Source organism: Miscanthus floridulus, chromosome 7 (genome assembly GCF_019320115.1).
Source record: "Miscanthus floridulus cultivar M001 chromosome 7, ASM1932011v1, whole genome shotgun sequence".
NCBI classification, from domain to species: domain Eukaryota; kingdom Viridiplantae; phylum Streptophyta; class Magnoliopsida; order Poales; family Poaceae; genus Miscanthus; species Miscanthus floridulus.
Window position 1 is genome coordinate 92,029,348 of NC_089586.1, and position 14,672 is coordinate 92,044,019.

Genomic DNA, 14,672 nt, shown 5'->3' on the forward strand with positions numbered 1-14,672 from the left:
GTCACGAACGTGTGAAGTGAAGGGGCGATGGAGACAGGGGTGCATGGCCCCGCGTGCATGCGGGCGCAGGAACCAGAAGGGGCGCGAGCGTCCAGACGGGGAGGCACGGAGGTTCCCACATGCGCGCAGACGCGCGTGAAATGTAGCAAGAGGCGTTGGCGTCCGGACACAGGCCTCTGTCTGGACATCCGGACGCTAGCCATGCCGAACTTTAAAATTGACTTGGGAATCGGGATAGAATAAGAGTGAATTCGACTGTCGGAGTCGGACCAGATATACAATTGCAAAGACACAAAGAAACGTACTTTGAAGTTGCACTGCAATGAGATTTTGACATGCCTGCCATTTCATGCTCGGACGAGTGTCCTCGCGTGCTGGCCAGCTTGAACTCAAACCTGCATATATTCAGACAAAGTAACACTTCATATTAACCTGTAGTTTATTCCAGTACAAACCAGAGATCTTGGCACGTGGAATAGAACAGAGGATTTACAGCACAACGAAGTGAAAGGCTAGATAGGTTATATCTTGTTAATGTAAAGGCATTAGTGTCTTCAGGTGTAGAAATCGAATTCGTTCTAGACGAAGCAAAACTAGATGGCCCAACCTATCAAGTACGAACAGCTGCTTGTTACGGAGCCACTCAGCCACCTGCACAAACATGTTGGTTCGCGTTGTCAAAGGCTAGCTGTCTGTCCTGGTCTCGGCGTTGCGCCAGCGTCCAGCGTATGTACGCCGGTTGAGTGTAACACAAAGCTTTCCTGAATTTCTCACTGAATTTTAAAAAACACTCTAAAACTCGAATACAGGCTAACATAATAGGCTTTTAACTTTCAAAACCCGACAGATTCGGAGGTAGCCCCAGCCCTCTCGCAGCTGGTCTGCAAGTGTAAGCAGAAAACGCAATCGGTTGCGCAAGCCCTTGCAAACCGGCAGTGGATTTGAGAGATCACTGGAGGCGTCTCAGTCCAGGCGCTGGTACATACTAAAGCTCTGGGATCGACTAGCAGAAGTAAACTTGGGGCAAGGGGTGGTTGGTGAGCTCATTTGGTGCTGCCCTCCGAGTTGGGAGTTCAGCTCCAAGTACAGATCTTCACCTTGGATCCTTGCCTTTCGATTTGGGAGAGGATGGAATGCTCTAGGAAGTTTCTTAATAGGAACGTGAAGATCGTTTCCTGTCGGTGTGGTGGGACCTGGAACGTGCATATCACGACTCGGAGTCACGTGCTCACGTGTGGACCTGTGAACTGTGAAGTCCATGGAATAGGGGCCAGAAGTGTCCAGTAGGTGGACCGCAGAGAGTCCCAAACCAACTCTCAAGCGTTTAGTGCTTGTTTAGTTCCTAAAAAGTTTTCTAAAAAGTGCTACAGTAGCTATTCCATCGAATTTTGCGATACGTGTATGGAGCATTAAATGTAGACGAAAAAAACTAATTACACAGTTTGGTTGGAAATTACGAGACGAACGTTTTGAGCTAATTAGTCCATGATTGAACACTAATTGCTAAATAAAAATAAAAGTACTACTGTAGCTAAATTCTCAAAATTCACGAACTAAACACAGACAGGTTGTTGCGGTTGGGGAGCAGTGACGCGTACCAAAGAGTCGGATAGGCAAAAAAAAAAAAAAAAAAAAAAAAAACTCTGCTAGTCCTGACCATACTCACTGATGTCTATTCAAAATCTAGCAGTCACGCACTGATGTCATAATATGCCTCATAACTACCAGATCAGCGACGACCATGACATCTGATGGGGCAGTATTAACTATGTCCTTGTTTAGTCTCAAAAAGTTTTCTAAAAAGTGCTATAGTAGTCATCATATCGAATATTGCGATACGTGCATGAAGCATTAAATGCAGACGGAAAAAAAAAACTAATTGCACAGTTTGGTTGGAAATCACGAGACGAACGTTTTGAGCCTAATTAGTCCATAATTGAACACTAATTGCCAAATAAAAATAAAAATGTTACAATAGCCAAATTCCTAAATTTCACCCAACTAAACATAGCGTATGGCGTGTTACAATCTTTGCTCCGGACAGGAGTATCTACGCGTGCACGAAACTGTATCGGTGGCCTTTAAATATGCGTGGTCCGAGTCCTGTAAACCCAGAACCCCGACGCTTCACACAACGCACAGACAAGCTGATTGACTTAATCATGAGCTCGAGTAGAGTAATGGTTTGCGCTATGGCATTCGCTCTGGCGTGCTTGGCGGCCATGCCGCCTGCTTTCGCTGCCTTGGACGACAACGGAGGGATACTGTATGTCGATGTAGAAAATGACTAACACGTAAATATTTATAGTTTTGACGTACGTTGTAATCGGATGTGGCCTAGCACTCAATGACATAGGGTTTACACTGGTTCAGGCAACGTGCCCTACGTCTAGTTTGAGTCGATCAGTGACTTTATTCCTGAGAACAGGTGCTCGAAGTTTGCTGTGGGGTTACAAACGAGATGGAGAAAGATAGGGGTGCAAGAGGTCTAGTCGGACTCCGGACTTGAAGGGCCGAGAGTGACGGGAGCTCCTACGTGCGCTAAGTATTCGAACGTGTGCTCTGTGTAGCTTTAGAGTGTCTAAAGCTAGCAGACAGTGAATCGATCGTCGGCTGTTCGAATCGTCTGTGTCTGTTCGAGTGTTGTTCTTTCATCGAGAGAGAGCGCATCCCCTTTTATAGATGAAGGGGACAGCCTTACAAGTGAGTGAGAGAGAGAACATATGCTACTAAGTCTTGTTGCCCACGCCGTTGGGTACAAAATGATTGTAGGCGTCCACAACACTGTTTATGTCAGATGTATGTGGGACCCACAATACTGTTGATGCCCAGAGGCATGTGGGGGGTTTCACCGTGTTCACATGGTATGGGAATTGATGGCGCTCACAACACTGTAGGGCAAACATCGGTGCCCACAACACTGCTTGGGTTCAGACATGCCTGGAAGGTTGCAGGGCACCCTTCTGACATGCCCTGTTGGTACTGTCCTGCAGGTATCCTTAGTATTGCGGTTGACTTGAGCGGCTTGCCTTACTTGCTCCATCCGTTTTCTGGGTCCTCGCCGAGCGGGCGTCCCCGGTCGGTTGGTCCTGGTCAGCTCCGACTACGCCAGTCGGAGAAGAGCTGTAAGCAGAGATTCGGTGTATCCCCGATTGGAGACGCGGGTCAGAGTCAGAAGCGAGCATCGTTCCTCCTCGGCCGGGCCTTCTAGTCGGAGAGGCGGGTTGGAGTCGGAAGCGAGGCCTTCCGGTCGGAGAGGCGGGTCGGAGTCGGAAGCGGTGTCGGCCAGGCCTTCCGGTCGGAGAGGCGGATTGGAGTCGGAAGCGAACGTCCTCTCCTCCTTGGCCAGGCCTTCCGGTCGGAGAGGTGGGCCGGAGTCAGAGCGAGTGTCGTTCCTCCTCGGCCAGGCCTTCTGGTCGGTGAGGCGGGCCAGAGTCGGAAGCGAGCGTTGTCCTTTCCTTGGCCAGGCCTTATGGTCGGAGACTGGATCACCTTTCTGACCCGTCGTTAGGTTTTTGGACCGACCTAGGATTGTGCATCTTTCGCAACGTCGTCTGCTGGGCCGAGCTTTTGCTGGGAAGTAGGTCCATGAGGGACCCCGGGTTTATGAACCCGACAGGAGCCCCCGAGCTCCCGGGCGAATCGAGTAGAATCGTCTGGGGGATTTTTTGGTTTTGACGGCGGGTGCGCGCGAGCGCACCCGCGGGTGTAGCCCCGAGCCCCCGGGTGATTCGGGTTGAATCGTTCGGGGGGTTCTTCGTGTTGCCAGCGGGGGAATTTTTTATTTCGACAGCGGGTGCGCGCGAGCGCACCCGCTGGTGTAGCCCCCGAACCCCCGGGTGATTCGGGTAGAATCGCCTGGGGGGTTTTGTCAGCGGGCGTGTGTGTGAGCACCTTGGTGGGCGTAGCCTTCTCTGTCCCATCATTTCCAGGAGCGCGGTCCTAGGCGTCTTGGTCGTGACTGAGGGACTGGGTGAGATGGAGTCGTCAACCAGGGCGTCGGGGGCGCCGAGGGTTTGGGCTAGTCGGAGTCACGGATCTAGGCGCCGGGCGCAACGAGGGATCGGGTGAGTCAGAGTCACGGATCCAGACGCCGGGCGCAATGAGGGATCAGGTGAGTTGGAGTTGCGGACCCAGGCGCCGGGCACAACGAGGGATCGGGTGAGTCGGAGTCGCGGATCCAGGCACCGGGCGCAACGAGGGATCGGGCAAGTCGGAGTCATGGACCCAGGCGCCGGACACAACGAGGGATCGGGCGAGTCGAAGTCGTGGATCCAGGCATCGGGCGCGCCGAGGGATTGGGTGAGTCGGAGTCGCAGATCCAGGCACAACTGAGGTGGTGCCGAGGTGTTGGGCGTCCCACACCCCTGAGCCCCGTTGCGCTCGGAAGGGGTTGGATGAGTTTCGTGCGTTACCCCGTCCGCGGGTTTTGCAACCGGAGGGGCTGAGCTAATGTCGCTTGCCTCGATGGCTCGAGTGATGTGCTCGGTGAGCTCTCTAATGGGTACATCCAAGTGGAATCCGGGTCCGTCATTCGTGACGGGGTCGGCATAGCCCTCATGTGGCATTCCACTGCTCCTTAACCCACATCCTGACAGATGCCTGAGTCATTCTAGAGACCGACCCAGGTGGCCCGCTGGCCTCCCCTCGATGGAGATTCTGTGGGCATGGCTCGAGGTTAGGATCGAACGAGAAGGTTAAGATGACCCTGTCTGCTTTGGAGCAGACTAGGCGAGGGCCGCTGGGGCTCATCTATGTTTTTTCCCCTGGCTCTGTTTGACATGAGGCAGCCTCGAACCCTTCGTGGGCTGGCCTCGAACCCCGGTCGGTCGATGCTCATGTTGAATGAGGCAAGTGCCGCTTTGTGACGCAACACGGAGCGTTGTGTTGCATTTAACTGCATATGCGATGCTTCGGATGTATGGGATGAATGAATGTGTGCATGGATGAATGTGTGAATGCGTGTACGAGAATGAATGAATGAATGTTTATGCAATTCAGAAAAAAATAAAGTAAAGGGGGATTGGTAGAGTTACCTTGATGACTCGAGTGACAGGCTTTGCTGAGTTCTTTATCGGATATGTCTGAATGGGATCCGTGCCCATCATTCGTGACGGAGTCGGCATGGCCCACATGGGGCGTCCCTCTGCTCCTTACCCATCTCTTGGTATTTGGCTAAGCCATCCGATCGACTCAGGAGGCCCATTGGTCTCTTCTGGGCAGAGATCCCTTTGTTGGGCCCTTCCAAGTCTTGCCTGGGAAGGCAGAGGGCCGCCTACGTGCGGTTGCGCCTTGTTTCCCACGCCCGGCGTGCGGTAGCGGTGGGCCATGTCTAGGCCACGTCCTATCTAACCAGGCGCCATCTCGTCGGGCAGGGCGCATTCCATCGGTTAGGACGCGTCCCACCGCATCCCATCCGCATTGAATGGGGGAAGGAGAGGGTTTTCGCCCCAATCCTTTGCCTTTCCCCAACTGCTGTGCCTCCTCCTTAAATAGGGGAAGGGAGAGGGCTTTCGTCCTGTTCTTTTGCTTATTCCCCATCTGCCGCCTCTCCTCCTTCTTTCTTCTCGCCAAGAGCGTTTGTGTGCCGTGGCGGTTCCTAGGAAAAAAGGGTAGAGCAAGGGAGAGGAGAAACTCACAGATTTGTTCACAAATCTAGAGCGCAATGTCGAGCTGGAGGTCATCCGTTGTGAGTGAGTTGGTGTTGGCCGCCTTCGCCGAGAAGGGGGTGCTGCCGCCGAAGGAGGTGGCGCACTGGAGGGCTCCCACGGGGGAGACTTTACCGCGACCTCAGGCCGGCGAGGTCATCTCCTTCCTCGCCTTCCACGAGCATGGGCTAGGATACCCCGCGCACTAGTTCGTGCGTGGGCTCCTTAATGAGTGGGGCCTGGAGCTGCAGCACCTCAATCCGACTAGGGTGCTGCACATCGCCGGCTTCGTCACCGTCTGCGAGGCCTTCCTCGGGATGGAGCCGCACGTGGATTTCTTCCAGTGACTCTTTTCAGTTCGATCCTTGTCGGAAGGGGACCCGCCTAGGATCACGCCGGTGGGGGGCATCGCGCTGCAGAAGAAGCCGAGTGCGTCGAGCGCCTACCCCGCGTACTCCCCCTACTATTCCAACCAGGGTGGCACTGGGAGTGGTTCTACATCAGGAACCCGGTGGAGGCGCCATTCCCGTCATTCACCGGTAGAAGGCTGGAGAGGCGGGACAGTTGGTCGTGGGGTCCTTCTAGCCGGCAAAACAAGCTGGAGACCATTAGGGAGGTGCTCTAGAAGTTGGTGCAGCAGGGCCTTGACGGGGTGCGGGTGTTCCACACCTTCTTCCGCCGTCGGGTCGCCCCGCTGGCGAAAAGGATGCGGCCGATGTGGATGTACACCGGCCCGACATACCCCGACCGCGCGTCGTCGGAGGAGTTGGTGAAGGACGAAGTCTAGAGCCGACTCGACCGGGTGCTGCGACTGAGGCCCAAAGAGTCCCTCGACGAAAAGCAAGGAGCTCTTCACGCTTCGAAGCTGTCTAACCTGGTACGTTCTCCTCTCCTTATTTCGTGTCCCTTTCGATCCTGCTCTCCTGTAATCTTGATTTTGAGTCGTCCGTTCTGTAGGGACTCGAACGTTACAAGTCCCGGCCGCATCTTCCGAAGGGGCCAAAGGGCGTGGCTCGGCATGCCGCCCTGAAGGAGGCGGCGGACGCCAAGAAGAGGAAGAGAGCTGAGAAGGCTCGGAGGAAGCACAAGAAGGAGCAGTATATCGCTAGCGTGTGCGGGCCAGGGAGAATAGGAGCGACGTCGAGGCGGAGCTCGAGTCGGAGGACCCCACGGAGGTGGGGGATGGTGCGAGCTCTTCTGAGGATGGTGGAGGCCGGGACGCCGTTGTGACCTCGGCGGTGCGTCGCGAGCCTGCGGCTGCGTCTGCCAGCGGCGAGCGGGAGGCAGAGAGGCGTGGCGATGTTCCCACGCCAAGGAAGTGCGCCGCGAGCTCGGACGCCATCGGCGAGCGGGAGGCAAAGCGGACGCGGTCACCGCGCCCTTCGGAGGAGCGGGCTCACACCCGCGCATCATCGGGGCCCGCGCCGGCGCGCGAGCCACCACGGGGGGACGCCCCGCCAGCTGCTTCGGTTGGCGCGCCTCGAGCCGGCGGTCGTGGCGACTCACGGGCTGATCGGGAGCCTGCCGGGTCGACTCCCCCCCGGTCGAGGTGAGGGGGCACGGCTCGCGAGCTGTGAGCGGCCCTCGTCCGGCGGGACCGTTGCCGGCGGGTAGGGGCTTCAGAGCCCTGCCGCTTACGTCCTGGTATGTATTCTCTGTTTTTTTGATCTCATAGTTTGAGTTTTTTGAGCGACTGACTTGTTCCTTTTGGCAGGGGCAGATGCTGACGGGGTTGAGTATCGCCTCGGCTCCCGTGCGGGTGGAGTGGAGCCCGGGTCGGAAGCGAACGTCGCCCCGCCTCCGACCGAGCCCAGTGTCGCCGTGCCGGAGAGCGAGCAGCCCCTACCTATATTTATTTCGGAAAGAGCAAATTTTAGGGTGTTACAACGTGCCTTTCTTCATGGAGATCGTAGTAACTTTGGCTTGGTCAATTTGGGAAGTTCGAAATGATGCTATCTTTAGGAATATTGTTCCTTCTTTCTAAAGTTTCAAGAGGATTTTCAAGAGAGAGTTTGCTTGGGTTATACTTCGAGCAAGACCAAGTTATCAACCTTTTATTTCTCAAAGGCAAGAAGTGTACGTGTAATTTTTTTTATTTTCTTTATTTTCTTCTTTGTCTCATGAGACATCTTTCTAAAACTCTGTTTATAGTTTTAATAAAAGCTCGGTAGGGGCGCACCCCCTCTTGTTTCACTCGAAAAAACACGAGCGCGGTGCTCTGTTTTAAACCGCACCTAGGCGGTACTAGCTGCCCAGCTGTCTACTTGCTACTAACCCAGTCCGGCCCGGTCACGCGCGTATTGGGCTTCCCGTTCGTCGCTTTTCTGGTGCGAGCCGGTGTCGCCTGATCCAGCCTGAAGTTTGATCGAGGTGACAGGTGACATCCTCATCAAAATGGCAGTTAGATAGCTTACTATGGCCTATGGCAGGAGCGCTCTCTAGTCTCTGACAACAAAACGCAAATGCTTCCACGCGGGCGTCCGTTCCGTCCGGACACGCGCCTTACTAGGCCTACGTAGTGGATAGGCCCAGCAACACCTCTACGTCTTTTTCATCTCCGAAAATTTCCACACTCGCACTCACATTGGTGTCGCGGTGTCACCAAACATACGCCCGCCACACTTCGCCCTGCCGCAACCCCTTCCCCAACAGCGCGCCTGTCCCACCGCGCCGTGCCCCATCGCAGGTCGCGCCGTGCCCCGTCCCCCGCGAGCGGACGTCTTTGGACGACTACGACCGAGCAACAACGACGCTGGAGAAGCAGCAGCGGACCGCACCGACGGGCACGAGCCTGGGCCACGAGTAGGCGCGAGAGAATCTGTAGGAGGAGCGACGGGCCGACGTCCTGCAGCTAAGGTGTACACTAGGCCGACGTCTCCCCACCAGGTAGGACGTGGCAGCGCGGCGACGTCGTGTTTCAAGTGTTTCAGGCGTTCCAGACTTATGTTTCAAGTGTTTGATCTGGATGTTGTAAAAGTATATCTGAGATGTTGCATTTGTTGCAATGATAATATACACATGTTAAGCGTATATTTTCAAATATTTTAGGTGTTTTAGACGTATGTTTGTTTGATCTAGATGTAGCAAAATAGATATGGGTGTTGCATATACATGCATGTTTCAAGAGTATGTTTTTAAGTGTTTCAGGTGTTTTATACGTATGTTGTAAATGTTTCATCTGGATGTTACATATGTTTTGCAATGGCTACACACGTGTTTTTTCAAGTGTTTTTAGGTGTTTTACAAGTGTTTCAGACGTATGTTGCATGTGTTTCGGCTGCAGAAGTGATCTTATGTTGCACATGTTGCAACGGGACCCGCCTGCTATAGCTGGTGGGGTGGGGTGCCGTGCATGCACGTAGGAAGCGGAGGGGGATGGAGGCAGGGGCGCGGGGTCATGAACGTGTGAAGTGAAGGGGGGATGGAGGCAGGGGTGCATGGCCCCGCGTGCATGTGGGCGTAGGAACCAGAAGGGGCGCGGGCGTCCGGACGGGGAGGCACGGAGGTTCCCACTTGCGCGCAGACGCGCGTGGCATGAAATGTAGCAAGAGGCGTTGGCGTCCGGACACAGGCCTCTGTTCGGACATCCGGATGCTAGCCATGCTGAACTTTAAAATTGATTTGGGAATCGGGATAGAATAAGAGTGAATTCGACAGTCGGAGTCGGACCGGATATACAATTGCAAAGACACAAAGAAACGTACTTTGAAGTTGCACTGCAATGAGATTTTGACATGCCTGCCATTCCATGCTCGGACGAGTGTCCTCGCGTGCTGGCCAGCTTGAACTCAAACCTGCATATATTCAGACAAAGTAACACTTCATATTAACCTGTAGTTGTTCTAGTACAAACCAGAGATCTTGGCACGTGGAATAGAACAGAGGATTTACAGCACAACGAAGTGAAAGGCTAGATAGGTTATATCTTGTTAATGTAAAGGCATTAGTGTCTTCAGGTGTAGAAATCGAATTCGTTCTAGATGAAGCAAAACTAGATGGCCCAACCTATCAAGTACGAACAGCTGCTTGTTACGGAGCCACTCAGCCACCTGCACAAACATGTTGGTTCGCGTTGTCAAAGGCTAGCTGTCTGTCCTGGTCTCGGCGTTGCGCCAGCGTCCAGCGTATGTACGCCGGTTGAGTGTAACACAAAGCTTTCCTGAATTTCTCACTGAATTTTAAAAAACACTCTAAAACTCGAATACATAATAGCCTTTTAACTTTCAAAACCCGACAGATTCGGAGGTAGCCCCAGCCCTCTCGCAGCTGGTCTGCAAGTGTAAGCAGAAAACGCAATCGGCTGCGCAAGCCCTTGCAAACGGGCAGTGGATTTGAGAGATCACTGGAGGCGTCTCAGTCCAGGCGCTGGTACATACTAAAGCTCTGGGATCGACTAACAGAAGTAAACTTGGGGCAAGGGGTGGTTGATGAGCTCATTTGGCGCTGCCCTCCGAGCTGGGAGTTCAGCTCCAAGTACAGCTCTTCACCTTGGATCCTTGCCTTTCGATTTGGGAGAGGATGGAATGCTCTAGGAAGTTTCTTAATAGGAACGTGAAGATCGTTTCCTGTCAGTGTGGTGGGACCTGGAACGTGCAGATCACGACTCGGAGTCACGTACTCAACGTGTGGACCTGTGAAGTGTGAAGTCCATGGAATAGGGGCCAGAAGTGTCCAGTAGGTCTGGACCGCAGAGAGAGTCCCAAACCAACTCTCAAGCGCCTAGTGTGGTTGCTGTTGGGGAGCAGTGACGCGTACTAGAGAGTCGGATAGGCAAAAAAAAAAAAAAAAAACTCTGCTGAGTGCTGACCATACTGTGTGCCAATTCAAAGTCTACCGTGGTAAACTCTCAGACAGTCACGCACTGATGTCATAATATGCCTTATAACTACCAGACCAGACAGTCATACGTAATCCAGACGCTAGTGACCGCGCGTGACGTGCCCGGCGGGCGACGACCATGACATCTGATGGAGCATGGCCTTTAAACATGCGTAGTCCGAGTCCCCTAAACCCAGAACCCCGACGCTTCACACAACGCACAGACAAGCTGATTGACTTAATCATGAGCTCGAGTAGAGTAATGGTTTGCGCTATGGCGTTCGCTTTGGCGTGCTTGGCGGTCATGCCGGCTGCATCTGCAGCGTCGGGTGACGACGGAGGGATACTGTATATCCCGTCTGCAGCCTCCTTAGCTCATCACTGCCCCTCCAGCTGTGGGAACGTCGACATCACCTACCCCTTCGGCATAGGAGCCGGCTGCTTCCGACAAGGCTTCGAGCTTACCTGCAACTACACCACTCAACCTCCAAAATTGTTTGTGGGTAACAACACAATTCAGATTACTGACATTTATGGTTCCTCGGTATTCATCCCAGCTATGTTCTTCAACAGTAGCTTGGAAGAATCCGGTACGAACACCCACAATATATCTTGGAATGCCCCTGCCAAGGGTATTACTATCCCCGGTTATTATAACACTTTCTTCTTCCTTGGCTGCGATTTCGATGTTGACTTGTTTGACTCTGTGAGGAACCCTATCGGCTCCTGCATGAGCAGGTGCCACGGCAAGGTATTGCCGAATCAAGGGCCTTGCAATGGGTTTGGTTGCTGTTCCATCCGTCTACAAAACGACATCTCAGGCTTTCAAGGAACAATTGTTCGGGCTGGTAATATGGCAGCACAGTCAGATCCTCTGCACCTTGGCATCATGGCTTTCATGTCGATTGGAGATGCTTACATGGAAAATGCGACTGATCTTTTCTCAAGTTGGACAAATGCAAGCAAGATTGATGACGCTGCACTTTGGGTTGCCATCATGGACCAACCAAGCTGCAAAATCGCGCAGATGAACAAGGCAAGCTATGCTTGTGCCACCGGCAGCCATTGCAGAGATGAGTCATATGGAGGTTACAGCTGCCACTGCTACAATGGTTATTCCACAGCCAATGCTTACCTTTCCGAAGGATGCATGCAAGGTGCTCCCTGCTTGCTTTTCTCTAAAAAAAACAAAAATATTCAACTTTTTATCTTCTTGTTCTTACTCGATCAATCTATTGTTACGAAGCAGATTACAACCCCACGCCTAAAGAACACTGCCGGAGGTCATGTGGGAACATGCCCATTCCCTTCCCTTTCGGGCTTGAAGAAGACTGTTTCGGAAACGAAAGGTTCCGACTTAATTGTACCGCTGCAAATGAGACGCTTTTTAGCACAGCACATACACAGTATCACGTGACTGGTCTGTCAGTAGAAGACGGGACTCTGACAGTTAGCAACAAGCTAAACAATGCTAGCTCCTGGAAAGAAGTAATAATAGCTCAGGCCACCGAAAGTGGAGGAGCGTACATGGACGGCCCTGTGGAAGACGAATTTGATTTGTCTATGGAATATGACATTGTTATACCATGGGCAGTTACAAATTCATCTTGTGAACAAGCTATGCATGGGAATAGAAGTAAGTATGCATGCCGCAGTGTTAACAGTGATTGCAAAAACGTGATCCATGGGAAAACATTTATGGGATATCGTTGCAAGTGTTCTACTGACTACACAGGAAATCCATACATACAGGACGGCTGCACAGGTACATACCTTTCCTCCTTCACTATGTGCTACAACATAACATAGTTCACACCCGAAAATGGAAAGAAAATTAACAAATTCACATACTCTAAAAAATTTGTAATTTGTAGTTAAATCCGACTAGACAGATTTAGACAGAAGATTCCTTTTCATCGGCTTGGTATGCAAGTATGCAACCACAGATTATGATGATCAACATATATAAATAATGAGAATTGACTGTCTACAGATATTGATGAATGCTCACTGCCAAACTACTGCAACGGTACATGTCAAAACATTCCTGGAAGCTATATGTGCACACCGTGCTCTCATACCCAAGAATTTGATTTCATCCAGCGGCGTTGTGTTACATCAGCTAAGCAAGGTAAGCCATAGCATACAAAACTCCCTTGAAATTATAATTTGTAAACGTTAACATGATTTCATAACAACAACAAATGCATATAGGTATTGCAATTGGAACTGGTTGTGGCCTTGGCTCCATATTTATTGGATTGGGGGTAATTCTACTTGCCAATAAGTGGAAGAAAGGCATCCAAAAGAGACTTCGGCGAGCATACTTCAAGAAAAATCAAGGTTTGCTATTGGAGCAACTGATCTCAGATGAAAGCGCTGCTAGCAAAACAAAGATATTCTCATTGGAGGAACTAGAGGAGGCGACTAACAACTTTGATGCTACTCGTGTTCTTGGTCGTGGAGGACATGGAACCGTTTATAAAGGGATTCTATCAGACCAACGTGTGGTGGCCATAAAAAAATCCAAAATAGTGGAGCAAACAGAGATAGACCAATTTATCAATGAAGTTGTCATTTTGTCCCAAATCATCCATCGTCATGTGGTGAAACTGTTTGGTTGCTGCCTAGAAGATGAAGTTCCCTTGCTTGTCTATGAGTTCATTTCAAATGGCACTCTGTATGAACTTCTTCACACGGATACTACAGTAAAATGCTTGCTTTCATGGGATGATCGCCTAAGGATTGCAGTGGAAGCATCCGGGGCTCTGGCTTATCTACACTCAGCAGCTACAATACCAATTTTTCACAGAGATGTCAAGTCTTCAAATATACTCTTGGATGACAACTTCACCACAAAGGTTTCAGATTTTGGTGCTTCAAGATCTCTTTCACTTGATGAGACCCATGTGGTGACAATTGTTCAAGGAACACTTGGTTACTTGGATCCAGAGTATTATCATACTGGTCAACTAACGGAGAAGAGTGATGTATACAGTTTTGGAGTAATACTTGTGGAACTCTTGACAAGAAAGAAGCCAATTTTTATTAATGATTTAGGTGCAAAGCAAAGTTTGTCCCATTTCTTCATTGAAGGACTTCACCAAGGGTCTCTTATTGAAATAATGGATACTCAAGTTGTGGAAGAAGCAGACCAGGAAGAGATTAGTGAAATTGCCTCACTTGCAGAAGCATGCTTAAGGGTAAAAGGAGGAGAGCGACCGTCTATGAAAGAAGTGGAGATGAGGTTGCAATTCTTAAGAACAATGAGGCTGAGAAAAAGACATCATTTACCCGAAAAAGATGGAGATATTGAGCCTTTGCTATGTGGAAAATCTAAGAACTCACTTAAACATATCGATCTTATTAATGCTGCACATACACCACCTCAAGAGACCTCGAGATGCTACAGTTTGGAGCAAGAATATGTATCTTCGTTTAGGCGACGCTAACTACATTATGCTAAGATTATAGAGGGTTTGCTTATATACTGCTGCATCTGAGATATCATATATTTAGAAGTTACATTTAATTTCGTATCTTTGGATGAGATTATTTCACACAGATTCATTTTATGTGTAATATGCACAATGTACTGTAGACCAGATGGCTTGTATCCTTCTATATGATGGCTTGTATCCCTTCTATATTTTCTATAGATGCATATAGGGTATAGCATCAGGTCCCTGTATTAAAGGTAAGGTTCTATAAGAACATAGTTGTGGTTGTCGACAAGTCTATTGATAATTTGATATCAATTGCCAATGGCTCAATTAGTGGCTCCGGTAGGCATCAGACTAATACATGATTTCAACTGCAACACGTTGCTACACTTTTTGTCATAATCAGGCTAGCACATGATTCCAGTAGGCATCAGACTAATGTGAATTGACACTCATATATGAGAACAGAAAGATATGACAAACTCACTCTTCCCTTCAATGTCCTTGCATGACAGTATCAACTTCGTTGTCCTTTCATGACATTATCAATAGCACGGCTATCACGTGTATTCAACACAGAACTTTAAAGTTGCATTTGCAGATATGAAAGTATGTACAAGTCTACCCTACAGATGCAACTGATCTGCATATGGAAAATCTGAATTAGCTTGTCGCATATTAGACTTATAAAACTTCTGTAAGTGCGAGCGCGCGTGGATCATCAGTACCTATATTTTTAATATTTTGTACCAACTATCGGCAT

General features: G+C 50.5%; 1 protein-coding gene across 1 annotated transcript; it reads left to right on the forward strand.

Moving 5' to 3' along the window:
* The first annotated feature begins 10,732 nt into the window (after positions 1–10,732).
* On the forward strand, positions 10,733–13,971 carry LOC136463815 (wall-associated receptor kinase 5-like). The gene is made up of 4 exons (XM_066462800.1): positions 10,733–11,623; positions 11,716–12,231; positions 12,460–12,597; positions 12,681–13,971. Exons 1-4 carry the CDS (start codon positions 10,741–10,743, stop codon positions 13,916–13,918), a joined length of 2,775 nt encoding a protein of 924 aa, XP_066318897.1. The 5' UTR covers positions 10,733–10,740; the 3' UTR covers positions 13,919–13,971.
* Positions 13,972–14,672: the final 701 nt, after the last annotated feature.

Excerpts from the sequence above, each read along its gene's own strand:
- LOC136463815 (XM_066462800.1), top strand. The coding sequence starts at position 10,741 with ATGGCGTTCGCTTTGGCGTGCTTGGCGGTCATGCCGGCTGCATCTGCA. Across the intron at positions 11,624-11,715 it reads TTCCGAAGGATGCATGCAAG|ATTACAACCCCACGCCTAAA; the intron begins GTGCTCCCTGCT and ends GTTACGAAGCAG. Across the intron at positions 12,598-12,680 it reads TGTTACATCAGCTAAGCAAG|GTATTGCAATTGGAACTGGT; the intron begins GTAAGCCATAGC and ends AAATGCATATAG.